The 11,736-nt window shown below is 34.3% G+C and overlaps 2 protein-coding genes across 8 annotated transcripts; one reads left to right on the forward strand and one right to left on the reverse strand.

The window, feature by feature from the left end:
• Positions 1-213: 213 nt before the first annotated feature.
• Positions 214-5,310, reverse strand: Mvb12 (multivesicular body subunit 12-like Mvb12). 4 transcript variants are annotated; one of them, XM_083045698.1, is made up of 8 exons: positions 4,995-5,310; positions 2,575-2,718; positions 2,281-2,479; positions 2,026-2,170; positions 1,626-1,709; positions 1,189-1,543; positions 1,036-1,086; positions 214-963 (listed from the first exon to the last, which is right to left on the reverse strand). In XM_083045698.1, exons 2-8 carry the CDS (start codon positions 2,698-2,700, stop codon positions 928-930), a joined length of 996 nt encoding a protein of 331 aa, XP_082901824.1. In that variant the 5' UTR covers positions 2,701-2,718; positions 4,995-5,310; the 3' UTR covers positions 214-927. The 4 variants fall into 4 exon arrangements, with proteins under 4 accessions (XP_082901824.1, XP_082901822.1, XP_082901821.1 ...); XM_083045696.1 differs by having other exon boundaries at positions 4,877-5,310; XM_083045695.1 differs by having other exon boundaries at positions 4,764-5,310.
• A 2,282-nt stretch (positions 5,311-7,592) lies between these two features.
• Qm (geranylgeranyl pyrophosphate synthase quemao) lies at positions 7,593-11,248 on the forward strand. 4 transcript variants are annotated; one of them, XM_083045469.1, is made up of 8 exons: positions 7,593-7,661; positions 7,777-7,878; positions 8,215-8,369; positions 8,829-8,973; positions 9,619-9,739; positions 10,336-10,475; positions 10,550-10,648; positions 10,800-11,248. In XM_083045469.1, the coding sequence occupies exons 2-8, from the start codon at positions 7,813-7,815 to the stop codon at positions 11,055-11,057; spliced, it is 984 nt and encodes a 327-aa protein (XP_082901595.1). In that variant the 5' UTR covers positions 7,593-7,661; positions 7,777-7,812; the 3' UTR covers positions 11,058-11,248. The 4 variants fall into 4 exon arrangements, with proteins under 4 accessions (XP_082901595.1, XP_082901597.1, XP_082901598.1 ...); XM_083045470.1 differs by having other exon boundaries at positions 7,621-7,683; XM_083045471.1 differs by having other exon boundaries at positions 7,614-7,878; positions 10,550-10,652; positions 10,825-11,248.
• Positions 11,249-11,736: the final 488 nt, after the last annotated feature.

Here is an 11,736-nt window from a genome sequence, read left to right on the forward strand (position 1 = left end):
GTGTGATAATCGAGAGGAATCTTACCGTAAGATACGAATTTAATATCAAGGAATAGAACAATGAGAGGTCTCAATTGGAAGAATAAGATCTAACGTCGCGTTTCGACATTTCGAAGACATGATTTTTTCTTCAACACAATCATATATATATGTATATATATATATGCTTTTAGATGGAATAGATATAGATATAAATGTGAGTATGTAAACAAAAAAATATTGTAATATACATTATATTACAATATAAAAAGAGGACGGGAGGGGCAAAGCAATTTAATGAAAAATTGCAGGATAAATATTCGAATCTCCGTATAAAAATAGTATACATATATCGCATCAAAGAAGATGAAACAGGAGAAAATTAAATTAATTGGCTTTAGGATTTTATTTAGGATTCAGCGCTGAATACGCGACGAGAACGCGCTGCCACTATCAATAAAGTTATGCATTTGTTCGTGCGCACAATAGTTTACAAGCGTTCAAGTTATGCGATATTTGTGAGATACGCAAAAGATCTCTAATTATAATACAAATTTGCGCGTGTGTGTACATATATTTTTTACATATATAATCTCTACTATCTATCTGAAAGATATAACGCAAGTCTATAAAAATATGACAACGCTATCAACCGGTATCAAAATCTAAATATGGGGCGTGTGAGAAGAAGAAGAAACGCGTACATCGAGTAAGTTTTTATGTTAATCCTTCTTAAGAGCAGTACACAATCCCCAATTTTTTTTTGTAAGCGTCGTGCGGTTTCGATTCTCGCGCGCGTTAGTATATAAATTATTCGTTCAGGCACTCCATTTACGCTTGTTTGGTTAATGTTACTTATATCGGATACAAACGTGTACGAATATAACGGCAGGAAGGACTCGCTTACGAAAACTCGCAGAGTTGTTTTTGGCACAAACGTCGCGTTCTTCAAGTCTCCCTCTCCGCACGGAAGTCGTAGAAGAACTGCGGACAGAGAACGGTCAGTTATATTTATCACCAAAAATAATCGCTAGAAAAAAATTTAGTACAACGTACCTCTCTGTCCAAATCTCTTTGTGTCCACACTTTGATAACAGGAAGTTTGTTCTGTATCGAAACATTCGGAAGAAATATTAATATTATATCAGAGAAAGAGTAAGTTGTAACGTTAATCGATAACTATATTTTCCGAATAATTATCGTACTTACATTCGCAGAATCAGGATGATTAGTGATAAGACGAGGATTAAGCGCGAACGGAACTCCATCGAGATCGGACGAGCCCGGAAGTGTGCCGTAAACGGGCGTCGAACCGACAGGAGCGGGCAGGGCGGACGTGGGCGGTTGAGGCGCCGGCCTCGTGGGTCTGATTCTCGCATTAAGACTCAGTACTTCGTAATCTCGATCGCCGGACTCGTCATTGTCCTTATTAGCTGCGCTACCGATTTGCGGATAGATCCCGTTAACCGGTGGTTTTGGCGAGAACTTTGGTTTCGGAGGCCTCTCGGGGGCTGGTCTGTGAGGAGATCCGTTCGAAGGATTCGGGGAAGGGCTTTGTAGTAAGCTAAAGGCAAAATACATATAACAATATAAGATGAAATTGAGAGAGCGCGATATAAATTTAATGCAAAAAAAAAGTAACTCACTCTATATTAACGTATGATTGCGAGTCCGAATTCGCATTTATGATATCTACTGTTTTATAGCACACGCGAACACCATTTATAACACTGAAAAGAGAAAGATATCTTAAAATATATTGCGATCTCACAAGACATTGCATGAGAAGATATAGGCTCTCTTTCTTTACACTCTATTTTCTGATATATAAATATTCTATATTTATATCTTTTTTACACATCTATACTTGGAAAATATTGTTATAGACATAGACTATTAATTTTTTTTGTTGCAAATTATTATTTGATAAATATACAGATAATTAAATTGTTTGAAAACGTAAATTAAACATAAAATCAATTATAATATGTATTAAAAAAGTGCAAAGAATCGAGCTGAATTGGCTCAATATTAAAAGCAACATACCCGGCAGCGGAAAATCCAATAGGAGCTAATTTGGAGTCTTTGTGAATTATCCTACTGCATATTATAATATCTGTGACCGCTTTCGCGCATGAGTTCTTATTCCTAATTTTATAGCACACCTGTTTCTTCCGCCAGGCCTTCTGCCCTGCAATTTAGTTTTTCAAAGGGCTTACAAATTTTACATATCATATTAGTTAAATACAGTAACACCCTAGAGAGAGAGAGAGAGAGAGAGAGAGAGAAAGAGAGACTTACTCGAATCCACGGTATACGAAATCATGTTGTATCCTTCCGGCGGAGTGTCCCGTTCGTTAATCACCACGATATCTTCGACCACGCAACCGGGGGGACCCTCGGTTTTCGAGAAGCAAATGTATCTACCCTTCTTCTTGATGAACAGTCCGCTTTCTCTCCATAAATCAGCGTCGGTGTCCTGGTCGTACGTTCTCGACACCTTAACGAAACGCAACCGTATCTCTAATTATTATCACAGCGACGACAGATTGCGCGTATACATCAGAGATAAGTATGTATTATAACACGTCGTACCACTGTGAAGTTGGGCGGACACTTGTCTACGTCTTCGACAACGCTAATGGCAGTTATTGGCCTGTCGTCCGGCAGGACGGCCGACACTTGATGGACCAGCATCTTACAGCCGGTCTTCTTTGACATTGCTGAGATCCCGGATACCTGTCAATTCATTTCCGATTAGAAAAGGCGAAGAGGAACTGGCCGATAAATTATAAATAATTAATTTGTAAATGCAATAAGGCCCTGTATATCTTTCGCGTTTACAGGAGTGCACCGCATTGCTTTTTTTCGCCTATTTAATCGCGTGAAAGGAGATTAACATTCATAATCATCGCTACAATAGCTATTGTTCGACGATCATCGCGAGGAAGTTTATGCTATTACGAGTATTTGATTGGATCAATTAAATGGAATGCGATGAAACATTTGCGATCGTAAATATATAACGACGAAAAGTCGTAAATGCGATGCATCAGCCTTTTTCCGACGTATCAGCAAAACGTTCCAAAAATATCAACGTGACCGACATTCTCCGCTCCATGAGGTTTCCGAGCGCGAGGCAATCGACTATGAAACTCTCGTTAATCCGACGCGACGTAGCACAAACCGATTGAAGTCTTCCGGTTTGCAATCTGTCTTGCATTCTCGATCGGATCTGCGGTTTGCACCGGAGAACGGATTCGTTTAGAGACAAGAACTTCCAGACGCCGTCAAGGTGGCTTGATTACATTCACTTTCGATGACCGAAGAAATCCACGAGTGTTTTCTACGAGTGTTAATTAGGATAACAGTAATGATTAGCCTCTCTCGAAAAATGACAAGCCGGAAAATCATTTGTTCCATCTCTCGACGTAAAATTCTATCGGCGTTTCGAACAAGCAGTCGATGGGCAATCTGGCGTCAATTAACAACACAGACAGGGTTGCCGAGGAAGGCGAAACGTAAGAGGAAAGTAAAGTGGAACGTACAGGCATGTTTGCGGAAGAATGTGCCATTGCGTTAATAATTGCGCGAACATCTCAACTACTAGGAAATTAATGAAGCTTAATATGGCCTGTTTCTACCAACGTCGATTAACTTTAACCTACGGTTAAAACTATATCTTTGTCTTTTTTCAGCTACGTTTTTAAAAAGAAATAAAGATAGTTTAACCGGAGGTTTTAAAGTTAACCGATGTTGGTAGAAATGGGCCTAAGAGATACAAATTTAACCGGGCTAGAAAGAGCTAAGCGCGAGTGTGGTTTTAATGAAAATTAATTTTTCACCGAAACTGATTTGTTGAGCACGGGGCACAAATTTTTTTCAATGTGATACTAATTAAAATAATAATTAATTGATATCCCTATTATTATAAATAATCTCAATAAATGTTATAAATAACATCAATAAATAATCATTAATTATAAGTAATTTAAAAAATCTGATAAATGATTTCTTTGGCGAACATGTTTTTACGACAAATTTAAAATTGAACTTGATATCTACATGAGAATAATTTGATATTTGTACAATGGAATCTGCAACAGCGAATGTATATAACAATGAAGTATATAATCATTTCGTGGAGAAGCGCTTGCTGCGTCCTTTTGAACCCAAGAAGAGGTCTTCGTCGAATCATTGATACAAGTTCCAATACTTCCAAGTAAACATCGTCGAGAGACGTCATTTGACATTTGACTCGCGTTAACATTTCGGAGTTAGATCAGCAGCAATGTGTCGGTCAACTTTTACGAACCGTCTAAATAGATTTTGATACGCAGAATAAAAAACGTCATCCAATAAACACGAAATTTGTATGAGCGCCTCGGCAGATAGACCAGTCATCGTCATTCGCTGTCGTAACGCAGAAAAATAACTTGGGAATCCAGAATCTTGCGAAACAATGACAGTCGGGGGATCTCCGTCCATCTTTGAGATGATTCTCGTCTGAAGATAATCAGTTGAGATTTCCGCGACCATTTTTTTCGCAACCATTGTCCGCACAAAGAAAGTTTTTTGTTAACAAAATCGTTGACGTAGAAAGCACCTGTAGATAAATATACATATTATATATATATATATATAAATGTATGTATATTTTTAGACTCTCGGAATCTTTAAAGAGCCAAAAAGTTCAAGAGAGATCACAGATATAGACATAGTAGTATATATAGCGTAATAGATAAATGCTAGACAAAACAAACAACAGGCAGGCATAACGTAACGGGATGAGTAGAGAAGGGGTTCCCGTGGGGAACCGGCGTTGAATGCTCAAGGGCGTGCTCGAGAAGAGAGGTCGATAGAAAGGTCTACTGGTAGACGCAACATATATATGTACGTATGTATTGTACGTGATATGGTACGAGACGATGTCACTCTTCCCCCTTTCGTAGATTATATTAGACGTGTCATCGGCCGCGACGTCGCCTCTCACGAGGCGCTCGATAGAGGTTGACCTTCTCGCGATGCGACGTTGTATCTTCCCTCGTCTCGCGTCTCTTCTTCTTCTACACACTTCACACGATCGCGCACTCCGCGCTTACGACGAAGCGACTTCTTCCACCGGCGCGCATATTATAATTCGGAGATTCGGAGCCGACAACGAGGATGACGTCAACCGACGACGACGTCGCGGAGTACCACGCACCACGTTACCGTTGGCCCGACGACGCGCCTTGCGGAACTGCCCGAAAACGTGCCGACCACCGCCGAGGTTGCCGAACTCGACCCCGCGCTCCAGTCAGTTCCAGACGTTCCAGGCAGTGTTGTGAGACGGGCCGGGTTTTCTCGCGCATGCGCGGCGGACATAGCATCAGTGAGGTTCATGTACAGATAAAAAGATGTACCATGATTACATAATTCTGCAAAATTTTTTGTAATATAAGGAAAAATTTGTAATATATAATTAATAATACAGCATACATAATGTAAATTTTTTGTAATATAAATTTTTCCTTATATTACAAAAAATTTTGCAGAATTATGTGATCATGGTACATCTTTTTATCTGTACATATACCTCACTGATGCTATGTCCGCCGCGCATGCGCGAGAAAACACGGCCCGTCTCACACACAGGGGTTCGATTCTTGAATTCATTCGCAAGAGAAACGTATGCTCAAATTCGGCTCTTACAGAAAAGTTGCAAGTTGATTGGCTAAAAGCCATGCGATAGTCAATCAACTTGCAACTTTTCTGTAAGAGCCGAATTTGCGTATACGTTTCTCTTGCGAATGAATTCAAGAATCGAGTCCCTGGTTCCAGGCAGCGAGAGCGAGAGCGAGTTTGTCGCCTCGACGCGCATGCGCCTACGCGCGCCGCTATGTCATGAAGCAAGAAAATTATTGAAGAGAGAATACCGTAGAAAAATTAAAACACTATCAAAATTATCCTTTTTTAAAAATTCGATATTTCCCAATTCCCTCTTTGAAAGCTTTTATTCTAATACATATATGTATAGAACTGAATGGTAATAAAGTGTCATCAATGTTTATTCATACATGCGATACATATATATAATGAATGAACAAAATGACAGATTTGATTGGCTACGCCATATTGTTACTATTTTTTCAATATCAATTTATGTATTTAAATTTTAAATAATTAACGGTGACACGTGACTCCAATCCTATATGTAATCATAGCCTTTCAAAAAATCATTGATGAGCTTTTTCTCACGCAGATATTCTATATCACTGAGGGCCACTTCGACCAACTCTGATTAACTTTAATCGACGATTAAACTAATCTCTGTCTCTTTTTAAGAACGTATCTGAAAAGAGACAAAGATATAGAGTTTAATCGTCGATTAAAGATAATCAGAATTGGTCGAAGTGGCCCTGAGAGAGAATAAATGATATAGAAAGAGAGGGAATGTACTCGGGTGACGTTTCCGAACGCAGCCTTATTGATGAGCGTGAGGGTGAAAACCCATGGACTGATATTTTCCGCGTAACCAATCAGAGCCGTTCCGCGTTTCCTTTACGCGGAATTGAATGTTCTGATTGGTTACGCGATACGCGTTACGCGGAAAATATCAGTCAATGGGAATTTCACCCTGAGACGTATATATGCAAAGTCATCAAATTCTATTAGAAGTAGTCTCACACAGATAAAAAACGAATATAATAAATAAAATGAATAAGAATCAAGCCACTTACATTATACACGATATAAACAATGATACCGCCGAACTTTAGCATTTCTTCCTCATTGAAATTCGTAGAAAAGACTTACATTGTAGACAGGGTTGGGCAGATACTTCAAAACAAAATATTTAAATACAAAAGATACAAGATACTTTTTGATATATATTTGAATACTATTTAAATACTTTGGTTTTGACATATATTTAAATACTAATTGTATTTAAATACATTTATAAATACTTTTAAATACAATTATTCTTTAAATTTTCTGATTTATATATTGAAAGTAGAATTGTATAAAAATAGAATCAAAAGTAAAATCAGCACTTTGAAAGATAAGTTTATTTATTTTAACTTTAAACTTCATAAAATAATAATAATTAAAATAATATTAGACATATAATAGCATATATTATATAATTTATATATTATATATAATAGCATATATTATAGTAATTTAAGTATAGGTTTTCAATACAGTATACTCTATTTATTTATCATCACTACAAACTATAACTTTGGTAATTCTTATTTTGCCTTTTAAAAATACCAATGTTTCAAACATTTTGTCAGATAGAAGATCACGAGTAGACGAATGTATAAATCCCGTAAAAGAAAACAGTCTCTCCACAGGAGCGTAGGACATAGACTAGTATTAAATTTTATAAACGCCTTTTGCACACGTGGGATAATAATGTATAATTACATAAATACATTTAAATACCAGATACATTTAGATTAAATAATTAATTATAAAATTCAAGATACTTGATTATTCGGTATTTAAATACTGTATTTAAATAAGATACATATCTAACTAAATACGTATCTCAGATACTTTAAGGTACATATCTGCCTGATTGTAGATTACACTCCCTCCCTAATTATACCGATGGTATATATTCGCGCCTTTCATGTGCCGGAGCGCTAGTGTCAGTCTGTCAGCTGATCAGCTGATATTCAGTATTTCAGGTATATCTGCTCATATTTATCTGTATGTTGTGTTGCGTATTTATCTTTCACGTTTAGTTATTTGAAATATTGTATACGAAAAATCGTTATTCTTTTTGAACCTTACAATTTCAAGAGAGACAAGTATCGCTGCTTGGTAGGAATCGGAAACATGGCAAATACAGAGAATAACGACCCGTTTTACTACTCTTTGAACGGTGATAGAAAGGAAGATGAGGTTAGTCTGTTATTACTGGCCGCGTTCAGCAGAAAAAGCAGCTTTTTCTGCTGAACGCGGCCACTTTTTTTTCTTTTTTTTGTTGTTAATCGATTATAACCTCGTCGCTTATGCGACTTTTGATCAACAACTGGTAAAGAAAAGCATAAAAATGCAAAAATATTCATAAATAAGGTAGAATTACACTCTTGTGGTCAATTACTTGACTCAATCGATTGATCAATCGATGAATTAAAATACTCGCCTATCATTATCTACGATGAGTAGATAGATTTTGATGACATTAAACAATTTTAAAGATGACATTTAAAAAAATAATCATGTGATTTCTCATAGAAACTGTTGGAACCGATCACATACATTCTGCAAGTTCCTGGAAAGCAGATAAGGGCGAAATTAGCCCAGGCTTTCAACTACTGGCTAAAAATATCGCCCGACAGATTAAAAGCAATCGAGGAAATAATAATTATGCTCCACAATGCAAGCCTTGTGTAAGTTTGCTGGATCAATATGACTTTTATGATTTTATATGTTTTGTACATTTTCCATTTGCACACTTTTCTAATTCTCCTTTTATATATATATATATATATATATATATATATATATATATATATATGCTTAGATCATTTATATGTCGTCAGCATAATTTCCTAAAATTATAAGAACCACAAATCCATTTGCATGTAATTTGCTATTACATGCAATTTGCATTATCTTTGCATAACCAACTGATATTCTAATATTCTGATATTCATATATGAGTCATTCGCTACTCAGCAAAATAGAAACGTATATATTAAAAAATATAAAAGCTGAATAACATAATGATTAATAACTCGAATCACACAGTTGAATCTTTAATTCAATTTTTTTTATAATAACTTTAGTCGACTTAAGTTGTTCTTGGAGAGAACGACTCATAATTTAATTTAATTTTTTTCTTACAGGACTGATGATATTCAAGATAATTCCATTTTGCGAAGAGGTATTCCTGTTGCTCATTCTGTTTATGGAATTGCTAGCTCACTAAATGCTGCAAATTATATAATGTTCATTGTTTTGGAAAGAATTGTTAATTTGCAACATCCCGCAGTAAGTATTCAATATATTTAGAAGAAAAAAAGAAAAAATAAGCAATATTTTAGTCACACTATACTTATAAAAAAAGAGATCTTATACTCTTTTATAAATGCTTGTAATAACATTTTCAAAAAATGCAAAATTTAAATTTAATCCTTTAATTGTATCTACGACATTACACATTCTTAAATAAACTGAAAAGAAATTTAGGGTTAATCTTTTGTTATATTGAAAGTGAAAGTTTTTGTGAGGATTTATATGACTGAAAAAAAAGCATATTATTTGTTGAGTAAGTTATTAATTTAAATAGAAATATATCCCCCCTACAAATTTTTTTAATATATAAAAATATAAAAATATGTAATTTTATTACACGCAAATGCACTTGCATTTTAGCTTGAATTATTCTTGTGACCGATTGATATTCTAATGATCTGATATTCTAATATTGTAATATTCATATGTAACCTTACTTTAAAATTTAAAATATTAAAATAAATAAAAATACATGTTTATGTATCCTTAAAAATAAATATTTTGTTATTTGAATTACAACACTAAACCTCATTAAAATTGTAAAAGATTAGCTCTACATTTGCTTGTTAGATAAAATGTAAATTGCATTACATTATTGCTCTAATTGGGTTTTCCTTTTAGGCGACGAAAGTGTACATGGAACAATTGTTGGAACTTCATAGAGGTCAAGGAATGGAAATTTATTGGCGGGACAATTTCGTTTGTCCAAGTGAGGCAGATTACAGAACTATGACAATAAGAAGTAAATGTTAATACTTTTATATATATGTATCAGGGACCCGGACCGAACCGGAACTAAAACCGATAACCGTTCCATAATTTTTTAGTAGAACCGAAACGGTAAACCGCATTGAAAACATACTATCCTCACAGCTATCATTATTGCGATAATACATGTATTTCAGAACATTTAAATAATTTATTTTTTATTGTACTGCACTTCAAGGAGGCAGTTATCATGACATTTCCGTCATTTGCGCAAAAATAGAAAAAAATATCGAAAAGACCCGTAAACCGAAAATTTAAGTAATATAATTTAGAAATTAATTTAATTAGAAAAACGAAAAGTAAAAATTTTTTAAACTGGAACCGTAACCGAAAAAATCGTAATTTAAACGGTTTCGGTTTCCTTTTATTTATCAACCAAACCGAAACCGAAACTGGAACCGGAACAGTTATTAAATATTTTATTGAACCGTAATCGAAACCGAACCCTAATTTTCGGTCCGAATCCCTGATATGTATATATAAATATATATTATACATATATATAAATAAATTTACCATTAAGAGATCAATATATATAAAAAAGAATTAAAATATCAACTACTTTTGCAGAGACTGGTGGTCTCTTTAATATGGCAGTAAGATTAATGAAATTGTTCTCAACTTATGAAGAAGACTTATCGTCATTAGTAGCCATTTTGGGCCTGTATTTTCAAATACGCGATGATTATTGCAATTTGTGCCTCAGTGAAGTAAGTAATGATATATCTACAATATTATATATACTTGAATGAACTGAAAGAATTAAATTAATTTTTTGTTATAGTATACCGAAAATAAAAGTTACTGCGAGGACTTGACTGAAGGAAAATTCAGCTTTCCAATTATTCATGCGATTACAACCAATCCTGGCGATAGACAAATAATAAGTATCCTTTAGTATATTATTTTTTTTATTTAAAAAAAAATATTTTTGTTAATTAATATGCTTGATTTAGTAGAAAAAGAAACGTAAACGATCCTACATCACACACGCACAATTTTCAAAAATTTTATAATTTACGAACTTTATTTAGGTTTCCTTAATAATGCCTGATAAAGATATTTTGAGACAACGAACGAAAGATATCGAAGTGAAACGTCATTGTATTAAATTATTGGAGAAATTTGGCTCTTTCAAGTACACAAAAGATATACTTGAAGAGTTGGATGCGAAAACGAGAGCTGAGATTGATCGATTAGGAGGCAATCCGTTGCTGATAAAAATCCTAGACGAGCTTAAGAATTGGGATACCAAAGAAGCGCCTAAAGATCTCTTAACTGGAACATTTTAAATTTAAGAGAGAAAAAATGATATATATTAAATTTATATATTTCTTTATTATGTAAAACTCTGCAAGTTTCCATAGCGTTACACAGAGTGATCTGTTATTGATGGTAAAAGGGAGCAAAGGATGGTTATACATGAAAAAAATGATAATGGAACAATCAGTAAAAGATGCATAATAAAATTTCTTGATAGAAAGCGTTCTTCGTTTTTTGAAGAGAAAAAAAACCGGCATGTTTAAAACCTATTCGAGAATGAAAATGACAATCGTATCTTGCTTGCTCATTTACAAATAACATTATAAGATAATATAAGTTTGTATGCGAGGCCAAAAAATATTTAATGTACATTTTATATTTATTAATGTAGCAGCTGTAATCTATTGTTATTGCGTTAAAAACTATGCTGTACAAATATCATGATCTCTCGTAAGTGTATTGTAAATTTTTGATTTTTTTCAAATGCTGCCATTGTTCTTGCTTTTAAAACTTTATCATTCCTGGAAATAAACTATTAACTTGAATAAATCCTTTAAATAAAAATCAAACATTTTAGTAACTTGATACGAGTTGTCAAGTTATATATATATATATATAATACCATAGCCAATCCAACATTTATATGGCTCGTTTGAAAAGCTTTTTACTTTTCAATTATAAGCTCCATCGTGTTAAAATTATCAATTT

Source organism: Prenolepis imparis, unplaced genomic scaffold (genome assembly GCF_030444845.1).
Source record: "Prenolepis imparis isolate NDT839.2.m4 unplaced genomic scaffold, iyPreImpa1.0 SCAF_9, whole genome shotgun sequence".
Lineage (NCBI taxonomy): Eukaryota > Metazoa > Arthropoda > Insecta > Hymenoptera > Formicidae > Prenolepis > Prenolepis imparis.

Excerpts from the sequence above, each read along its gene's own strand:
- Mvb12 (XM_083045698.1), bottom strand. The coding sequence starts at position 2,700 with ATGTCAAAGAAGACCGGCTGTAAGATGCTGGTCCATCAAGTGTCGGCC. Across the intron at positions 2,171-2,280 it reads TTCGTATACCGTGGATTCGA|GGCAGAAGGCCTGGCGGAAG; the intron begins GTAAGTCTCTCT and ends ACTAAATTGCAG. Across the intron at positions 1,087-1,188 it reads ATCATCCTGATTCTGCGAAT|AACAAACTTCCTGTTATCAA; the intron begins GTAAGTACGATA and ends GTTTCGATACAG.
- Qm (XM_083045469.1), top strand. The coding sequence starts at position 7,813 with ATGGCAAATACAGAGAATAACGACCCGTTTTACTACTCTTTGAACGGT. Across the intron at positions 7,879-8,214 it reads GTGATAGAAAGGAAGATGAG|AAACTGTTGGAACCGATCAC; the intron begins GTTAGTCTGTTA and ends GATTTCTCATAG. Across the intron at positions 10,476-10,549 it reads GCAATTTGTGCCTCAGTGAA|TATACCGAAAATAAAAGTTA; the intron begins GTAAGTAATGAT and ends TTTTTGTTATAG.